At 40.5% G+C, this 20727-nt stretch overlaps 1 protein-coding gene across 5 annotated transcripts in view; it reads right to left on the bottom strand.

Annotated features, from left to right (window-relative positions):
- Positions 1-203: 203 nt before the first annotated feature.
- Myo5b (myosin VB) overlaps positions 204-20727 on the bottom strand; it is a 385932-nt gene continuing 365408 nt past the window's right edge. For all 5 annotated transcript variants that reach the window (XM_013075970.3, XM_087192987.1, XM_087192980.1 and 2 more), the window contains 7 exons: positions 20573-20724; positions 18843-18932; positions 15337-15487; positions 13714-13999; positions 12853-13027; positions 11436-11516; positions 204-560 (listed from right to left, as the gene is read on the bottom strand). In XM_013075970.3, coding sequence (XP_012931424.1) covers positions 408-560; positions 11436-11516; positions 12853-13027; positions 13714-13999; positions 15337-15487; positions 18843-18932; positions 20573-20724 — 1088 coding nt within the window. In that variant the 3' untranslated portion in view covers positions 204-407. The remainder of the gene's footprint in view (positions 561-11435; positions 11517-12852; positions 13028-13713; positions 14000-15336; positions 15488-18842; positions 18933-20572; positions 20725-20727) is intronic.

The following is a 20727-nucleotide window of genomic DNA, read 5'->3' as shown; positions in this document are numbered from 1 at the left end:
TTACCATGGTTATTAGTACCATTATTTGTTAAAAGTCCTATAAGGGCAATTGCTATCACATATTTTGATATTATCTTAATTTGAACATTCTCCAGTTATATGAAAATATCAAAACTAGGAAGCTTCCATTTTGTAGAACTGGCTTGGTGGCTATAGACTATGATGTGTATTTGTTTAGGCTGAAAGCAAACCTTAAAAAAATATTCCATATTTCAAGTGTTTTTATTCTGAGAGTAGATACAAAAATTAATGACATAGATGTGTTTCATTCTGTCTAGTTCAGCATTCTCTCCATCTCTGATTTGATCCACTTTTACCAGATTTAACAGGTCCTCAGATTCACACGACTGCATATGTTTCCTTGTTGTGCTCATTGGAAATTTAGCTGATGCTGGAAAGGTACGTCTTCAGACTTCATTAAGGAACTCTAGGTTGAGACATGCTGGAATGTGGATTGAGTCCATGGTCAGAGAAGATGGATTAAATGGAAACAAAACAGGAAACATGTGTTTGAAGTCTAACAGCAGTTGCTGAGGGTCATTCCGCTCTTGTAGTTGAGCCTGTAGGGAAGAATAAGACCACATAAATACTTAGTGCACACAAGTGAGTTGGCACACAGGATGAGAAGACCTCTAAGATAATCAAGGTGAACCTTCAAGACCAGGAAAATATGGACTCCCTATCCCTGAGGTATTTAGAGGTGTGAGAAACCCTGGGTTAGGGTTGTTAAAGATCAGATGATTAAGCATTCTTTCCAGTTCAAACATTATTTAAAATTTTGTTCTATATAAAGGAGAATGTAAAAATGGATCTCAAGTGTAGGCCACGTGGAGAGGCATAGCAGTGAGGTGGTTAAGGTCATAGGTTCTGGAAGCAAACAGCCTGAGCTCTCATCATGGCCTTACCTAGCAAATTTCCGAATCTCTCTATGCCCTGATTTCTTCATCTGTAGGATGGAGTGGGAAAGACTAAAATCACATAAATGGCAGAGTAGGAATTCTAGGGGCAGTCCTTTCACTGAAGTGACTATTGAGTTGGAAAGACTATTGTTATAATTTATCTCAGAACTTTGGAACTTGCTTGGACACTAATTACAACCAGAAGAGTACTTGATGAAGGGAAAGGTTAATATTTGCTGAGAAAGCCTTGCATGTGAACCAGCTACTGTCATTGTCCACCATTCTTCAGCCCCAGAGAAGCTATGAGGCTATAAGGCCAATTCCTGGAGCAGCTGGCTGGTACCAGGGCAGGCAGTAAGGACCCTGTTTTCCAAAAATGTGGGATTGTGCATTTTGGTTTATCTGCTGGGTCCCAGTACAGGTCCTAGGATACAATGGCTACTCCTAATAACATCATCTGGAATATTTAAGGATAGATCCTCTCTCCCTTTCCCCCTATTTGAAGCCAGATATTTTAGGAAAATACAATAACCAGAAATAAAACATTCAGTAAAAGAGTTCATTGGGAAACCTGAAAGGATCAGATAGGCAGAAGAAAGATCAGTGAAGTTGAAGATAAGGCAACTGAAGTGATCCAGCACGAGAGGAAGAAAGAAACAGAAGAGTAAAAGTGAACAACGTCTGAGGAACCAAGTAACAATATACTAATATACATCACGGGGTGGGGGGGAGAGATTTAAATAATGCTTAAATATGTCTCAAATATGATGAAATACATATCTCTGTACATCCAAGAAGCTCAATTAATTTCAAGCAAGATGAATTCAAAGAAATTCACAATAAGACACATTATAGTCAAACTATCAATAACCTATTTCAAAGAATTTTGATACCAACAAGAAAGAAATGACTTGTCAAGAGATCCTCCAAAGGGGCAAAGGGGAAGGGGAAGTGGGAGGGGCAGGGGAAAGGAAAGAAGGGAATGGAATTAATATGAGAAAATGAAAAAATGGAAACAAGATCTGTAAATAGGGAGGGATGGAGGGGGTGAAAGGAGGGCAGGGGAAGGGGGAAAAATAAGGACCAAGAGAGATTATGTAAAGGTGCAAATTTCCAATGATGAATGTCATTATATTGTATACCTAAAATGTACCAATAAAATAAAATAAAATTAAAAAAAAGAGATTCTCCAATAAGATTAACAGCTGATTGTTCATTAGAAGCATGGAGGCTAGGAGGCAGTGGTATGGCACAAAGTCCTAAAAGGAAAAATTTTTTCAACTGGGAATTGTGTATCTGGTGAAAACTGTTTCAAGAATGAAAATGAAGCTGGGGACGGTGTACACTTGAAATCCTAGCACTCTGAGAGGCTAAGGCAGGAAAATTCCAAGTTTGAGCCTGGCATAGGCAATTTAATGACTTAGAACTTGTCTTAAAATAAAAAATCAAACAGACCTGGGAATGTAGCTCAGTGTAAAGACCCTGGGCTTGATCCCCAGTACAGAAAAAAAAAAAAGATAAAATTAAATAATTTCTTAGAGACAAAGGACATTATGTTTTAATTAAAGGTTCACTCCATCAAGAACAATTAAAACATGTACCTAACAACAGAGTTCCAAAATATATGAAGCAAAATCAACAGAGCTGAAGGGAGAAACAGTTTTTCAATAATGGCTAGACACATCAATTCCCCACTTTCAATAATGGGTAGTGTTATGGCTTGTGTCTAGATGTCTCCCCAAAGCCTCATGTGGTCATAGGTAGGGCTTTTCAGAGATGGGTAGATCTAGGTTGTGTGATACTGGGGTTAAGGGCGTGTGATTAGTAAATTAGCCCACTGATTGATTTGGCATAGTTTTGAATGTGGATAGTGGGAAGGCCCACTCTGGATGTGGGTGGTACCATCCAAAGGACAGACAGCCTGGAAGGGATAAAAGAGAGAGGCATACTGCTGCCTGGTGTTCAGTGCTTGCTCCTTTGTTGCCTTCTGCCGGCCCTATCATGCCAGGGACTGTTTCTCCTCTGCAGTGTCCCTCTGCCATGCAACTCCGCCTTGGAGCCAGCTAACTATGGTCTGAAATCTCTACAAACTGTAAGCCAAAATAAACTTTTCCTCCTTTAACTTTGGGTGTCAGGTATTTTGTCTCAGCAACAAGAAAAGTGACTAAACAGGTAGATTAACAAGACCGAAGAATCAAACAAACAGAGGCCATGAACAACACTTTAAATCAGTCAGACCTAATAAACACACATAGAACCCTCCACTCGAGAGCTAGAATCCACATTTTTAGTGTCCGTGGAACATTTTCCAGGATAGACTATAGATTACACAAAATACATAGCCTTAGTACACTTGAGATCCTACAAAGCATTCTTTTCTTGTTGATATGAAATGAGACTAGAAAAGGAAAACTGGAAAATCCATACTAATGTTGAAATTAATATGTTCTTAAATAGCTAATGGGTCAAAAAAATTAGAACAGGGAGAAGTTAGACAAGTTAAAGTGAAAGTACAAACTCATGGGATATGAAAGTAGCACTGAGATAAATTTATAACTTGTGTATGCCTGCATTAAAAATGATCTCAAGTCAAGTCTATCTGAATACCTCAGGGAACCAAAAAGGAAGGGCAAACAAAACCCCAAGCAAGCAGAAAGGAAATAAAAAAAGACTAAATTCAGAAATTAAATTAATAAGTTAGAAATGAAAGTGAGGCCATCACTATCAATTTTACAGAAATTAAAAAGAATGAAAATGCTAAGAATTTTACACCGACAAACCAGATAACCTGGCTGAAATGGACAAAATTGTAGTAACAGTTGAAACTGACTCGAAGAAATAGGAAATCTGAATAGATCTACAAGTAATGAGACTGAGTTAGTAACTTACTATCTCCCAATAAAAAAAGCACATAAGATCAGATATCTTCAGTGGTGAATTCTCCTAAACATTTAAAATAGCACTAATTCTTCTCAAATTCTTCCAAAAAAATTGAAGAAGAGAGACTATGTCCTACATCATTCTGAAGCTAGATAACTAAAGCCAGGCAAAGACTCCAGAAAACATAAGCAAAATAAACCTCAAATGACAAATGTTATATAATTATAATTATATGAAACTTCTAGAATGGCCAAATACAGAGACAGTAGAAAAGAGGTTACCAGGTGCTGGGGAAGGAGAAATAGAAAGTTACTGCTCATACGGACAGAATTTCTGTTCAGGATGATGAAAAAAAAAGTGGTTGATGGTTATGTAATAGTGTCACTACACTTAATCTCATCAAATTGTACATGTAAAAATGGCTAAAATGGTAAAACACTGCTATAATTTGGATCTGTAATGTCTTCTAACGACCTATGTGTATTTTTTAACTTTTTTTTTGGTACCGGGAATTGAACTTGGGACCTTGTACTTGCAAGGCAGGAAGGGGAACCACTAAGCTAAATCCCCGGCCTGAAAGACCTATGTGTTAAAGGAAGTTTTTAGCCTTTAATGCTACTGGGAGCTGGTAGAACCTATAGGAGGTAGAGCATAGTGGAAAGAAGGGGGAATGCCCTAGAAGAGGATACCAGGACTCCTTGTTTCTCTCAATTCACTGCCATGAGGTGAAGCCATAATGTACTGTGTAGCCACAGGTCCAAAACAACAGGGCTAAGTGACCATGAACTAAAATCTTCTGAAACTGTGAACCAAAATAAACCTTTCCTCACAGTAATAGAGAGCTAACACATTTAAGTACAAATGGGGTGGAGGAAGGGCACTCTTCTCACGAGGTTGTGAGGCTCAAAAGAATTAACGTGTGTAAAGCACGGAATATAGTTGTTATCATATGGTATGAGGGCTCTATTTGTTATTAACTTTGTTGTGTGCGTCTTTTGTTCTTTCTGCTTGTGCATCAATAATTAACCTCTGAATTGTACAGGTAGAAATTGTACTTTTACAAAGGCCATTGAACTGTTCAAATATTACCAAGAATAAAATCAATATACTTCAATTTCACGAAAACACAGGTCATCCCATACTAGCATGAGATAAGACAAATGGTTTTTCTCTTTGAGACAACATATTTCTTTGCTTCCAACAGAAATAACATTTTAAAGCTTATTTATTAGTCAGTTTTCTGGCTCTGTGATAAACAATTTAAAGCAGGAAAGATCTATTTTGGCTTCTGGTTTAAGACAATGGCTGGTCAGCTCCATTGCTTTGGCCTATGGCAAGGCAGAAACATTATGGCAGAGGAAAGCTGCTTGCCTCTTAGCAGCCAGGAATCTGAGAGGGTGCGAGAGCCCAAGAAAGACTGTATCCTTCCCAGTTACATCCATAGGGACCTGTTTCCTTCAACAAGGCCCCACATCCTAAATAGCCCATTCAGCCATGAACTTATCAATGTATTAACCCACTGATGAGGTTAGCACTCTCACAATCCAATCATTTCTCTGGGTATCTCTTGATCAAGTCAAGTTGACAATCAAGATGAACCACAAGATTACCTCTTTTTAACCTGACACCTAATCACATCTCCTTAAACCACAATTAACTTCCAAATAAAGATAATAACAAGGTCAGAATTCTGCTTAACATGATATAACTATGCTGTATACAACCAAAAGTGTAGTAATGTCCTCCCTGAAGTCTCAACAGTTCCAGCATTACATAAAAGTTCAAGTCCAGGTTCCTCGGGAGCTGGAGCCCTGACAGGCCCCGGGCCGGGGCTGCGTGGGGGCTGGAGCTATGGAGCCCCCTCTTCCCCTGCGGCAGGTTTGCTTATCCCAGGGAAGAAGTTTAGGGGCAGTAGTGAAGGAAGCAGGGCGGACCAGGAGGAGGGATGTGGTTAGGCGGAGGCAGAGGCGCCGCCACAGGGACTCAGGGACTCGCTGCCGTTGCCCCAGCCCCGCAGCAACCTCAGTTCCCGTGGCCGTCTCAGCCAGAGAGGAGTCTTGAGGAGGAGACTGCCCCCCCCACCCCCCCCACCCCACACCTCCTGGTGGATAATTTTTGGTTTATACTTCAGCTTTAAATTAGACTGTTCATATAATACTTTAATTTTTTTATTGTGCCTTGTCATTTTGACCAAGGCTATGCAGGATTGCACTGGCTCCGTAATGCAGTAATATTGATAACTGAAGATAATAAGTTTCAAAAGGATCTTCCATTGTTTTGAGAAAGGAAAAATGAATTTTATAGGACTTGTCCTATGCTATCTCAACTTTTAAAACTAAGTTCTCCTTAAAAGCACTTGTATTGTGTGTCCAGTCTAAGTTCTATAAGTATAGGAGAACCTGCTTACCTTCAAGGTAAGTTATGGCAATACACTGCTTCAATTCTAATTTATTTTTCATTTCAAAGGGCAAATATGTTTGCTGATTTTCTCTTTGCCTGCACCTTGTTGTCATGAACTTTGTTGGCAGAATTGTTCCCGTTCTTAATAAAGAAAACTGGAAAAATGTTCATTTCTTGATGTTCCCTGGATACGATTTCTTGAGATGGCAGTTTGTTGGACACATGGATGTTTCAGATTTGTACTCACTACCGACCCTGCTTTGGTGTGCAGCTGGGGGGCCCAGAGAAGTACCCTCTGTATCAGACCAGCTTTGTGATGAACATTTGTTCACATGACCTTTGCCTTTAAGTGTTACCTTTTGCCCTCCAAATTAAAGAACTTCATGCCACTCTTAAAAAAAAAAGAAAAAGTTCAAATCCAATGTTTCCTCTGAGACACAAGGCAACTCTTAGCTGTGAGCTTCTGTAAAAAACAACAGAAAATAACAAAAAACCCCAAGTTACATAACCTCCAAATACAATGGCACAGGTTAAGCCTTCCCATTTCAAAAGGCAGGAAAAGAGAGACAGAAAAGAATCAGACCGAAGCAAGAATGAAACTCAGCAGGACAAATATTAATTCCTGTAGCTCTAGGACCAGCATCTGAGGTCTGTGATGCCATCATGTAACATTAAAGAGTTTGGGTGGGCCTGCGCATAAGGCCTTGATGGTTGAAGCTTGTATGGTCACTCTTGGGCTGGCTTTGCTCATCCCTTTGACTTTCTTCAGCAGATGTTCTGCATTCCTGGCTTCTCCAACTTCCTGAGGTCTCCAGTGCAGCTTTAGCTTCACTTTCACAGCTTCACACACTGCCTTCTTAGCAGGGATTCTAATCTTGTTAAATATTGTTGTCCGCAGGGTTGCTAAACCTGTTAAACATTGCCTGGTTTCTCTTTTGAAATTTGAATGGAAGCCTCCTTGACCCCTCCACTCTTGCATTCTGCATGCTTGCGAAACCAGCATCATGTGGAGGACACCAAGGAATGTCACTAGTTTAAGAAGTAGCCAGCCCCCTTGGATGATGATGCAATGGTTTCTGAGTGCCTGGAAAGCTGAGCACAGTGAAATCACCCTGAAGAAAAACATTCCTTAGATATTCCCTGCCTGAGCAGAGCCCAAGGGTTCTCTTCTCAAAGGAAAGACTTACACTCTTATATTCTTGAACCTGTGATGGGTCAGGTCTTGCTGTTTTCTGAGAGGCCCTCAAGGCATCTTTCTTCTTGTCCTGGTACAAAGTATTTGGCCTCTTTGTGATGGTCCTAGTCTTTTCAACAACCATACCATCTGTGGCTCCAACTTTACATATGCTTTTTTTTTTTTAATGGCCCAAATGAAAGTTTTTCAAATCTTTTGCCTATTTTTTTCTTCTTATTCTCACTGTAAATCTGGCTAAAAGCAGCTAGCAATACTTATGCCACTGCTTGAATGTTGCGCTGCCTTGAAATTTCCTCCCTAGATCACTTAGTCTGTCACCTTTAAGCTTAGCTTCACACAAAGTTTTAGGGCATGAACAAAGAGTAGATAAATTCTTTGCCAGAATGTAAAATGCATGCTCAAATAGAGTTCTCATTTATGTCTGATACCTTATGAACACAGTCTTTACTCTCTAAATTCCTATTGCCATTCTGGTCTTCTAGCCCCCAAGGAGAATTGGCCATTAAGCACTGCTTATAGCATTCCAGCATTTTCCTAGCCAACTTCTCCAAACTTTTCCAAATACTTCCTATAAACCAGTTCCAAAGGCTCCTGAGCCTCATAGCCACATAGAGTCACAGCAATAACCCAACTTTTTGGTACCAGTTTTTTGGATTAGTCAACTTTCTGTCACTGTGGCAAAGCCAGAAAAGATTTAGTTTGGCTCACAGTTTCAGAGGTTTCAGTCAATGGTTGACTAGCTCCATTGTTTAAGGGCTGTGGTAAGGCAGAAACATCATGGCAGAGGAAAAATGCTTCCTCATCCAGCCAGGAAGCAGAGAGAGGGTGAGAGCGCCAAAGAAAAGTCATGTCCTTTAAAGATATGCCCATAGTAATCTACTTCTTCCACATAGGTCCACCTCCTAAATAGCTCATTTAGCTATGAACTCATCAATTGATTAATAGCATTCTCACAATCCAGCCACCTCTCTGGGCCACTCTTAATTCAATCAAGTTAACAATCAAGATGGACTGTCATAGGTTGTAAGTTTTTAGAGGTTTCATCATTTCCCTATTTTAGAGATGAGAATATTAAGAGATATTAATCTGCTCACCTCCTCTAGGAGTCAGTTGTAACACTCAGAGCATCTCTATTTTTCTTAAGACTTGAAAGAGAAGCTGTGGTCAGTAAATGCATGGTAGCATTTGAAAAGTGCTAGGAAACAGGCTTACAGAAGGAAGTTAGTTTGAACATAGGATTTTGAGGTAGTTCTTTTGTTGTTTTTTTTGGGTACCGGGGATCGAACTCAGGACCTTGCGCTTGTGAGGCAGGTGGCAGAACCACTGAGCTAAATCCCTGGCCCTTGAGGTGGTTTTATAGTACAGCAGGTTTTAAATTATAGGTTTTCTATAAAACCTATAGTACAGGTTTTATAGTACAACAGAACCTCAAACTGTCCAAGTTTTCTTAAGCTTCCTGGATAATGAATGGAAAGTTGTCTTGGGCCAGGGATTTAGCTCAGTGGTTTTGCTGCCTGCTGCGCAAGCACAAGGACCTGAGTTCAATCCCCGGTACCAACCCCCCCCCCCCCCAAAACCTGAGAGTTGTCTTTACATTCCCAAGTACTGATCACAAAATACTCATATTTAGCATCTTAAAAGATGGGCTAAATTTTAAAGCAACTTCAACAAAATTCAAATTATTTTAGAAAATAATTTGAAATAACAAGGAACATTTAGAAGAGATAAAGATATTTAGAAAGGAATAAGCAACCAGCCTCACTAATTCAGGTTACCAAATGCAGTGACCTGGCAGAAGACCCACTCTGGAATTGATGGTTGCTCACACTCATCCTACTGTGAGCTTTGCTATGTTTGTACTACAAATGTTTCACACAGCATATGAAAGTGCACAAAACCTATAAAGTGGGAGACACTAGAGAAAAACTCATTCTGACAGTCTTTAAGCTCCTTTCACTTTTCTATATTAGGTATATCACTGGGCTCCCCTACCTAAAGGGCTTGAAAAATTGTAAAGGATTGATACAACAGTATATCAACAGGATGAGATGCTGGGTGCAGTGGCACACACCTGTAATCTCAGCACTGAAGGAGACTGAGGCAGGAGGATCACAAGTTTGAGTCCTACCTGGGCAATTTAGCGAGACTCTGTCTCAAAATATAAAATAAAAGGGACTGGGGATGTAGCTCAGTATGAAGGCCCTGGATTCAATCCCTAGTACTGAAAAAAAATTATTTCAATTTTTAGCTGGCACATAAAAAATGTACATATTTAAGAAGTACTATTCCATGAGATGTTTTTTGATATGTTCAAATCTACATTTTAAAGATCTGTATATACTGCACATACTGGTCTGCTTTAATAAGAGACTTGCATTTTTGGTACATGAGTTGAGGTGCAGGAGAGTGGAATTGATTGTTCACCATTTCCTCTGAATACTCTATTGGAAAAACAAAATAACTATAGCTAGAAAAAAAAACCCCAAAAATATTTGTTGACAGAATTGTCAGACACTGAGATTGATATCTGAAGAAGACTTAGGATCTGACTGTACATATTTTCAGAGACTAACCCTTAACCTCCATGACATTTTTCCTTTGTCTTTACTTTGTTAAACCTGCAGTCTGACTTGGCATGTATTCTTTGACCTTTGACATAATTCTCTTCTTGTAAACTGTGCTGTTACCAGTTTATAATCAGTTATGGTTCTCCCTTTAATGTGTCTCAGACATTCAGCAAGGAGTAAAACCTTCTAAACTTGTGTTTTTGCTTGGGGCATTTATCAGCCTTCCCTAAACATTAGTCCTGTGCTCAGGGACAGGTATCAGTGGCTGTTCTTCCATCAGCCAACTTGTCCTTCCTTTTAAGCCGCTGGCTCTCTTTGTTTCCTGAGTCCTTTCAATCAGCACCTCCTGTGCCCAATGAGATGCCCGTGGGGATGATTTTCTCCCCACTTCTCTCTGTGGGATGCATCTTAATAATTCCTGGTATATCCCCCATTGTCCTTAAGGGAACAACCAACCTTCAGTCTAACTTGGCACCCATTCCTTCAACTTTGGCCTCTATTCTCTGCTTAGACACAAAGGTTAAAGTTACGTATTCTTTACCACAGCTCTTTTCAGACCCAGGGGCCCTTTCTAAATCTCCAAATTTCTACACTGACGCATGATAAGGTGTTTTGAATAAAATCCCAAGTATTTCAAAGGAACATCATCTTATACAAAAGCCCATGTTTCCTCAAGGCTCTTCAACATCTTTGATCAACCCCTCTTTTGGTTCCTTTTCTCCTGACTCTTATTCTTGTTTCATGTTGGCATTACTTCACTGGTTAATGTACCATATCTCTGCAAGGTGTTTCCACTGTGTAACTGTAACATACTATACTATGAGTTATCATTTGATGCTGTTTTTTTTTGGTACCGGGGATCGAACTCGGGTCCTTGTGCTTGTGCAGCAGGCAGTGAAACCACTGAGCTAAATCCCCGGCCCTTGTTGCTGTTAATCACTGTGACACACGAAGACTGGGCACTCAGCCCAAATTACCTGGAGGCTCAGGTTGAGTAAGCTTATTTAAATAAATAAAAAATATCCATTTTAAGGCAGACTTAAACAATCATTAGCCTAATATGTTTTCTTCCAAGCATATTGCTAAGGGCAAATATTAAAAGTCTTAAAGGCAAGATTTAAGAGTTCAAATTGTTTTCTTAAAGAACATCTTGTTCCACTGAAAGGCAGGGTTGGTGTATTTGCTTTTTCAATTCCTTTTGGGTGCCTTAGTTCAGTAACATGTTGGCAATAAAATACTCAGACTATGTCTAAAACTTGAGAGGCAGAGTTATAAATGTTCAATCCTCTGTGTGTGCATACAGTCATATGTTATTCATGGGTGACAAGGGTCATGTTTATTTAAGTAGAAGGCCTAGGAATATAAGGCTTTCTAGCACATCATGTAACTAGTATTTTTATTAATAAAGAGAAGGTTAAAACCCAAATTTTCAAGTTCCTTTGCAGTTTTAGCTTAGGCCTTTTTATAAAAATTGACTAATATTTTAAAACTCACCTGGATTGTTCGTATGAAAGACACTGTTACTCGTTCTTCAAATTCATTCAAGGGAGTATAAAGGTTTAAAATTTTGACAATCTGTTGGAATGAAAACAAAGTTTAGCGCAGAGCTAAATGAACAGAAGTCAACTTTTGAACTTTTAAGAGATTATATAACATCGGTATTAGAGAATAATCCTCTAAAGATAGGACCTACAAAGCAGATGAAGCCAGACTGACACTGATACTAGGAATCTCCATCCATGGCTGTGCCTGGAAGATCTAAGCTTCTTTACCACATTTGTGTCCATCTGTCCCTTCCTCTGTTCTTGGTGACTTGTAAACAATGAAGAGTTTAGAAAACTGTTACCTGAAATCTTCAACTTCTTATCTACAAGTAATTTAAGCGTTTCTTCCAAAAAGTACTGGGGATCTGACATTAGGTGAGGAAGGTCTTATTTAACAACACCTAACAGCCTTACACCCTCTTCTCCCCATTAAAAATTCTTTTACATGTGAGATTTTCTTATTTGAGATGGAGATAATCTCCTTTCTGCCTACCAATTATTTGATGGAAGTAGCTTGCCCCAATGCTAAGCCAGCTGCATTTCAGAAGTAAACTTATGAAAGTAAAATATATTTAAAAGTGGGGACAAGTTGGAAAGCTTTCAATACATTAGCAAGAGGAAGCAGTTTTATTAAGAGTTTGAGAATATATCTTTTAATAGTTATTGGAGGAGGTAGCAACTAACTACTATATTGAGTTTGGAGTTAGCTGTTTCTAAGTGCTAGTTGGGAAGAAGATGCATTTAGTTTGAAAGTTTGGTTTCCTTGTGCTGGTCTCCATGGCTCATTTCCAAATAGGTACCCTTATGATGGAGGGTAAGATCTACCTATTTGTGAAAAAAAAAAATTTACAATGGTAATTCATCTGCAGCCAAGTAATAATATAAATAAAATATGGCATTGTATTTATTATGTATTATTTAAATATCTCTCAATGATTTCATATAAAACAATGAGTCATCAGTGAAGCTATGACCATATTGAAATTATAACTATAAAAAACCCAAATAATTGTAAAAAAGCGAATGCCTTATGCTGTTTCAGAATTTAAAAAAAATTTCTAGGTAAGAAACAATCTAGAATTCATTGTTTAAAAAAGTTGTTACTTAGGCTGGATGTGTTATGGGTTTGCTACTTTATCTTCCAAGTGAGCAAGAAGGATACAAGAATTATGGAAAACAGCTCACAGACTGAAGTGGACTCTGGTTCATCAGGAACATCCCATCAATGGCAACCTCAGAAGTGTGTCAGTAGGGCATATAAAGGTTAGGAGAGAACACTAAGAAGAACCACTGGCAAGAACAGATTGGAAACAGAAGCAGGGCTTGCCTCAGGTACCATGGCTGATAGAGGCCTAGAATAACCATACCTGCTGGGTGCTGAGGGAAGTGCACAGAGAGCAGATGGCCTCTGCATCCTCATGAGTTTTCTTCTTTAACTGCAGGAGTTGGGCTGCCTGGATCAGAGGTTCCATGTTCTGAACTGCTCCACTCTGGTGAAGGTTTCTTCCCCGAAGCCACTCTTCAAGTTGGCTTATGTTGTACCTTAGCCATAGTAAGAAGTAATTTTTTTTTTTTGGTACTGGGAATTGAACTTGGGACCTTTCACTTTCGAGGCAGGCACCAGAACCACTGAGTTAAATCCCCAGCCGAGTAAGAAGTAATTTATTGGCCTGAGGACACCTGGTATGTTTTGCAGACCTGCTGCAACTCCTACCATCGTTCTCGTCACCTTAATTATCTCACTTGGCTAGAAGCTTTAGAAGTGCTTGGCACTCAGTTACTATTTATTGAATGAGGAATGAATAAATGAATGAATGGGCGCTTACAATTAAGCAAAGATTAAATACTTAACATAGCCATATAAATTAATTTGGTGGAGGCATTAAATATACTGAAATTAAAAACTTGTATTCAACATCACAAACACATTTATACTTCTGTGTGAGCCTTCATGCCTGTTAACTCGAGTTCTCTCTCTGACCTAGCCACATAGATCTAGTCTTTAGACCATGTAATCTTCTTTAAGCTTTGATTTGTTTACTAAGTCATCATTTCAGATTTGATGAATTTCACCAACCAATAAAAAGGAGATGGAGATTTGAGTCACATACTGTCTGTGACAAGGAGAAACGATCAGATTTGGATTTGACTTCTAGAGACAGATGCCTTGTGTTCTGATCCCAGCTAGTGTCGGGCCCACTCAGAGTGTTGCAGTAAGGCCCTCTCACCTGAGTTGCATCCCCGTGCTCCAAGAACAGACATCCTTCCGCAGGAGGAGGTTGTTGAGAGTCACTGCGTTGATCATGTAGAAGAGCTGTTTGAACACCTGAAGGATGATCTCAGGATCTAAGCCCTGGTCACACATCGCCATATGAAAGGAATTCATCTGGTGGACGATGGCTTCCAGGCAGTATGAGTTATCCCCGTCCACCATGCTGGAGGAGCGTTTTCGGTAGCCCATTGGCTTCATACCAGATAGACCCTGAATGCTTTCATTTTCCAGCATGGCAGAAACTGAAAGAAAAGCATAGTTGCTCTCAAGCAAGTTCCACCATTGGACCACTCAGATCAAAGAGTGCTTGGGGCTTTAGCAATGATACATTTCAGAGATGTACAATATTGACCCGGTCAGGAATTTATCACAGTTGGCAAAAACTTTCTAACATGTTGGACACTATATGGAATAGTTATGGACAAAATTTTCATTTAAATTTATTGGTGATGGGACAAAGATAATGAGTTTGATTCTGTACTATCTGTGCTAAGAGTCCAAAGTTTGAGAACTGAGTAATTTGCGTGTAGTTACCGCCCTGCCACTATGTCAGTATTAGTTTAGTAGGTCCAACTTACTTAGTTGAGTAACATTTAACTGTGTGCCAGGTACTTTATGTTTAGTACCTCTTTTAATTATCCAATGACTCTGTGAGGTACAATCTATTTTACTGATGAAAGCATTGAGGCATAAAGTGATTAAATAATTTGCCTATAGTCATGCTGCTAGGAAGTGGCAGGGTGAGGGTCTGAAGCCAGATCTGACTCCAGAACTGGTATGATCAACCATCACATTATTGTGAATTCTGAAGTATCTCCAGCTTGATGTTAATTTCCCCGAGTGGTGCCTTAGGAGAGGACTGCCAGAGAAGTAGGAGGATGTGGAATGACCTCCTTCCAAGAGATATCCTTCCGGATTGGTCCTACTTGGCATTCATCCATAACCTACTTGTGCTGTAAGAACCAGGAGAAGGCATTACACATGGATTGAGGTTCAGTTCCTCCCCAGCCTTCATGGAGTACAGTGAGTGATGTACATACGTGTCACTTTTAACTGAAAATATAACTGCCTTGTTTTTCAATTCTGATTTCATGTTGGTGCCCAAGTATATTTGCTGCTTTGTACAAAGTAAATGTTTAGTAAACATTATTGCCTGAGTGCTTACTGTTGTGTTCTTTCACACATATCTACATGCTTTCTTTCTTCAGAATTAAGTGCATAATGGGTTAGAGGATTACATTTTTTCACTGTATATTCATTTTTACTTTTCAAGAGTTTGTATTTATTACTCATTGAAATTATTTGCTTTGGGAAAAATAATACAATATACTACAGGAAAACAGATAAAGGAAAAATCATATCACTTTGTTACCATAATGTATTTTTTATGGGATGGCTTTGAAAATTTTACAGGTCATTTAGGTATGGTTAGCATACCTACTCATGCCTTCACTGAGAAAGCTTTTGCTTTGTGGAGACCATGGCTAATATATTTGGTTCCCAGAAGGCAGGAGAGCTTACCACAGCCACCCCTCCTTCCGGGTCCTAGGACAAGGTTTCTGAACCTGGGCAAACTTACCTATCATAGGCTGCAGCAAGCCCTCGGCGATTTTAATGAGCTGCTGGTAGATCTGAATGGAAAGGTCACTCAGCACCTGACGGTATTCAGTGAGGTCAAAGTTCTTAAGACAGTGCTCATTCTGCTTCGCAGTGTTTTGGGTCATGAAACCCTATAGAGAGAGGTGTGCATTGCTGACATTCTATGATCTCCTGGGCTCAGAACAACTTTGGGGGCCCTACTCATGTTATGGTTTATATCTAGATGTCCTCCTTAAAGTTTCATGCACTCATAAATGGGGCTTTTGGAAGGTGACTGGATCATGTGGATTAGTCCACAGATGAGTTGATAGCTAAAGGTGATTTGGGAGGTGAAGGCTCATCAGAGGACCTGGGTCACTGAGGGCATGGCCTGGAAGGATCTATTTCCTCTCCTTCCTTGAACTCTCTCTGCTTCCTGCTGCCATGACATGAGCTGTTTCTCCTCTGCAGTGCTGCCCTTTCTTGGAGCCAGCTGCCTGTGAACTGAAATCTCTACAAACTGTGAGCCAAAATAAAAAAAAAAACCTCTCCTTTAATTTGTGGGTGTCAGGTACTGTATCTCAGCAATGAGAAAAGTAAAACAGGTCAGGTTAGTACTTATAAGATTTTCTACAAAATCCTATCAGGTTTCAAGGCCTTGATGATAGCCCTTCAACTTGAAGGCAGTGCAAAAAACTCAATATGACAGAGAAGTCAGAACTGTGTAATTAGAAAGGCTTAAATCATGGAGTCCAAATCCCTGAAGTAAAGTGATTTTCCTAAAGTACCAAAATGTAGGTTGGTACCAAGTCAGAGAAAGGAGATCTATGCTTTCTGTGGTCCCTACTCAGGTTACTCTGAAATGTTGAGAGTATATAAAGCCCTTACAGGAGCATGACCATGGCCTGGATTATATGCCTGTACAATGAGACCCTTTATATAGCATCTATCACTGAGTATCAGAAATAACAGATGAATTGAACTGATTCTATGGTACAGCACTGTGTCCTCTTAGCTTTTTGTACTAACCAGATGAAACAACATATAAGTTAGGACAACTGTCAACACTGAAAGGACTCACTGACCAATGTCCTTTTTATTCAGCCCAAGGGAGACCAACAGCAGCCAAAAAGATCAGTGCTTTCAAAAAGGTGAGCATCCCCAGCAAAGCCTCTTGCACTGTGCCAAGGTATAAAGCAATTTTTAATACAACAAAAAGAGGAGGAATAGAGAATAACTGGTTGCTAAGAGAGTCTTTCTTCTTCCTTAGTAGACTACCCAGACCTGGTTATGTGCTGGTTAAAGTCTTGTCTGACAAAGGTCTACTACCTTGAATCTATAAAGAACTTAAAAAGATCAGACCTCCCAAATTTAAAGACCCAATCCAAAAATGGGCATCTGAAATGAACAGACCTTTCTCAAAGAAGTACACATGGCAAATAAACATATGAAAAAATGTTCAACATCACTGGTAATTCAAGAGATGCAAATGAAAACAACACTGAGATTCCACCTCACTCCAGATAGAATGGCTGCCATCATGAAATCAACCAATAACAAATGTTGGTGGAGCTGTGGGGAAAGAGGAACCCTGCTCCACTGCTGGTGGGAGTGTAGACTGGTGCAACCACTGTGGAAATCAGTATGGAGATACCTCAAAGAACTAGGACTGGAAGTCCCATTTGACCCAGCTATTCCCCTGCTCAGTATCTTCCCCAAAGAATTAAAAGAATCATACCACAGTGATATATGTGCACCCATGTTCATAGCAGCACAGTTTGTAATAGCTAAAGCTTGGAAGCAGCCCAAGTGCCCATCAACTGGAGACTGGATAAAGAAAATGTGTGTTGTTTTTTTTTTTTATAAAATGGAGCACAACTCAGCCATCAAAAATAAGAAATTAGAGACATTTACTGCTAAATGGATGCACATTGAGGTGATACTCTTAAGTGAAATAAATAGGACACACATGTGTAAATAACAAATAGTTTCTCTAGTGTGAGAAAGTGAAAGTGTAAATAAGGACTAAAAGGTATAATAGATAATGTGAAATAGGAAGAAAAGGGGCAAAGGGGAGGGGGAAGTGGGAGGGGTAGGGGAAAGGAAAGAAGGGAATGGAATTAATATGAGAAAATGAAAAAATGGAAACAAAGTCTTTGTAAATAGGGAGGGATGGAGAGGTTGAAGGGAGGGCAGGGGAAGGAGGAAAAAATAAGAACCAAGAGAGTATGTAAACGTGCATATCTCCAATGATGAATGTCATTACATTGTACACTTAAAATGTACCAATAAAAGGATATACAAAAAAAAAAAGTCTTGTCTGAGAACATCAGCACATGGGACAACAATCTACATTCTACTTAGAATATATATTAACATTGGATAAAGTGATAAATCTCAATTAAATAACATTAAATGTCACTCTTCACCTCAAGTAAGAACAAATTGTATCACAGTTACACAACAGAAGGCCATTTCTTCCACCTTTAACCCATCCCTTTCAGAATTAAAACAGATGATCAAACTGAGGTTCTGATTCTCAGGAGAGATGTTAAATCAAGCCACCATCCAAAGAAGGTAAGAATGACTGGGGTGGCCATCTCCTTGTATTGTCTCATAGAGAAGAGTGTCAAAATTTGTTCTGGCATAAAAGATGGAACGAATCTATAAAAATTGTTGTGTGGTTCTCATCTACACTACATCTTGACTGTGGGAAGTGTGGATAGTGAGATATGTGAAAACAAGGGGAGAAAGGAAAGTAGAAGAGACCTGCAGGGAGTAAGTGGTCAGGGCTGGAGCCAGTGAGGCTCTCATTGGAGACTCTAGGTGGAAAGCGCACCATTTGTTATGAGGTCACTGGGCTGAATGCAGAGCACAAGGGAGGTGTTTTCAGGAACCAGAATTGAGAAGGGCAAGTTCTACATAGAGCTAGGCCCCATAGGTGCAGAGAGGAATACAAAATGATATTAGTTGCTGCAAATAAAATCTGAAATCATTGGACAAGTAATCACATTTGATTGGAAACATGAAGCTGGGCCTCAAGGTCAGTTTACACTAATGTAGTTCTGATTAGGGACTGAATTCTTTACTTGTGACCATCTTTACCTATCCTGAATAGGACAAACTAATCAGGTGACTTAGGATATAGTCTTACACCCTAAACAACTTGGCTTTCTTGCAGCATTCATGGAAATGGGTTCTTTTAGGATGGCTTCAGAAACGTAAGTTCATTAGGATTTCCCTGGAGAATCCCAGGGGGCTCTCTGACAATGGGTGGATTAAGCAAACTCATTTTCCTATCATTTCTACTTACTTAAGGGGTGCTTTTCAGGGGGTCCTTGGCTAATCAAAGCCACTTGGAGTTAGGTCTCCTGTGGCTTCCAGTCACCAGGGATGATAAGGCATGCTCACAGTCTGAGGTCTCAGAAGGTGCTCCAATGACCTTACATCATCATCTTAGGGTGTCCAAAGCAGGGATGCCTTCTGGGAACCCATCTTAGTACTCACCTCATCTCCACTGTACTGCTTCAAACAGTGAAGCAGGCGGCAGGTGTTGGATAACCAGAATGTTGTCATCTCAAAGTCATCATTGTGCTTCTGTGAGAAGAAATGGACATCCCCAGCTATGAGTTCCTGTCAGGTGAAATGCTTACTCTCTACTTATCTTACTGTCTTTCCCACTACTACCTAGCAGCCCTGACTGGCAGGGCACTTGCCAGTCAGAGAGGAGATCCCTTGCTGAGAGGTTGTGTCCCTGTTCCTCCACTACAAGGAACAGTACATAGAACCCCAGCTGTTCCCCTGATCAGTGATGCACATTCAGAGCACACATAAGAAAAGCTGCCTCCCACAACTGAAGAACATGACGCCAGGTAATGCAGATGAAGCTCAGCCCAGCAGCCCCAGGTGCTAGTCTAACCCCTTGGTCTGGCTGGCCCCAATTCCAAACTATCAGGTCTTCAACATAGCCAGGGAGCAGACCATGAAATATTCTGGTGTTTCACAGATGTAGAGGGCAGATATCCAATAATTTCAAGTATAGAACATGGCAACTAACTCATAACTAAGTGAAAAAGGCCGCTCAGCTACCCAAACAGTTATGATCCAGCTTCTGCACCATAGAGCTCATTCTTTGAGGCAAGCATCATCGTTATTTAAATGGCAGAGAGTGGTATGAGCTGACAATAAATCAGTTGAATAGTGACAGCTGGAGGAGGCTAATTTAGTTCAGGATAGCAGACAGGTTTCCCTAAGGAAGTGATATAGTCATACCTGGGCTGACCTAGACTGACCTAAGACTCCAGCTGGAGATTGTTAAAGAGGTCAAAGCCAGAGACACAAATTTGAGATTATGTGTATTATCATATTTAGTGCTGTGAGTGGATTAAATTGCACATGGAGGCTTCAGCAGGGAAGGCAATGCAGCTTCCAGGAAGCCAGAAGCCAAAGGCTGGCTTGGTGTTCACAGAGCAGGGACCATGGGCTAATAGACATAGAATTTGTCTGGCCTCAGTGCTCTTGAGGAAGGCTTGCATCTGGAAGTGGCAGTATGGGGGAGAACTGAAGACAGTCTCTAAGAGTAGTAATAGTTGGGGCTCATGACTGGCAGGAGGCAGAACATGTCTTCCTGAGAGCTAACCTCCCTCAAAAGTCTCCCTTTGCCACCACACCGCCCAGCTTTCTGTGGGCAGAGCTTGACTCTGCAGGCTATCCTGTGTCTACACTGGTGAGAGCCTTATGTCTTCAGGCAGCATTCCTGAGCTGCTTCAACACCTGTGACAGCCAAGTCCTGGTCCAGGCTGCCTCACCTTGTAAATTGATGAATGCCAACAGTTCTCCTTGTGCCACACCCTGGGCAGTAAGCTCCTGGTCCCTTGGAAAGATGGAAGAATGCTCGGTTCCAGATGTGGCCCTGAACTCTGTCCAAGGTGAGGCCCACCCACCACTGGCTGCAGCAGGACATCTCCCTAGCTCTGTGGCACTGAGCAGCCAAGCCTTTCCTAATTACAGTGCTGGGTGCCTCTGGAGGCTCACCAGAGAGGTGGTTTTGGGTCTATACTGGAGTTCTGAGCTTCCTGCCATTTCTGAGCCTAAGCACCTTCCTCTGGGAACTGTTGGGCATCCCTGTTACCACAGTTGGAGGCTTAACAGAACTTGCTTCTGCAGAACCCAGATAAGAGAAGCAATGGCAAGATGCTACCCTTACCCAGTCTACTGTGAAAACCGAAGCCTCTTACCTTAAGGACTTTCTTAATGCCATTGATGGTGGAGGTCAGCAAGGAGTGCACCTTGATATCGTCATTGGTGTAATCCGCATGTCTGATGCACATGTAAAGGATGTATGCAGGGAGACAGGGCACCGTGCCAGACAACATCTGGGGCTTCAGGTCTA

The sequence above is a fragment of the Heterocephalus glaber genome, unplaced genomic scaffold, assembly GCF_053883595.1.
Source record: "Heterocephalus glaber isolate CG9 unplaced genomic scaffold, H.glaber_assembly_v1.0 deba00000331, whole genome shotgun sequence".
NCBI lineage: Eukaryota > Metazoa > Chordata > Mammalia > Rodentia > Bathyergidae > Heterocephalus > Heterocephalus glaber.
This window is presented reverse-complemented; position numbering and strand designations above follow the sequence as displayed.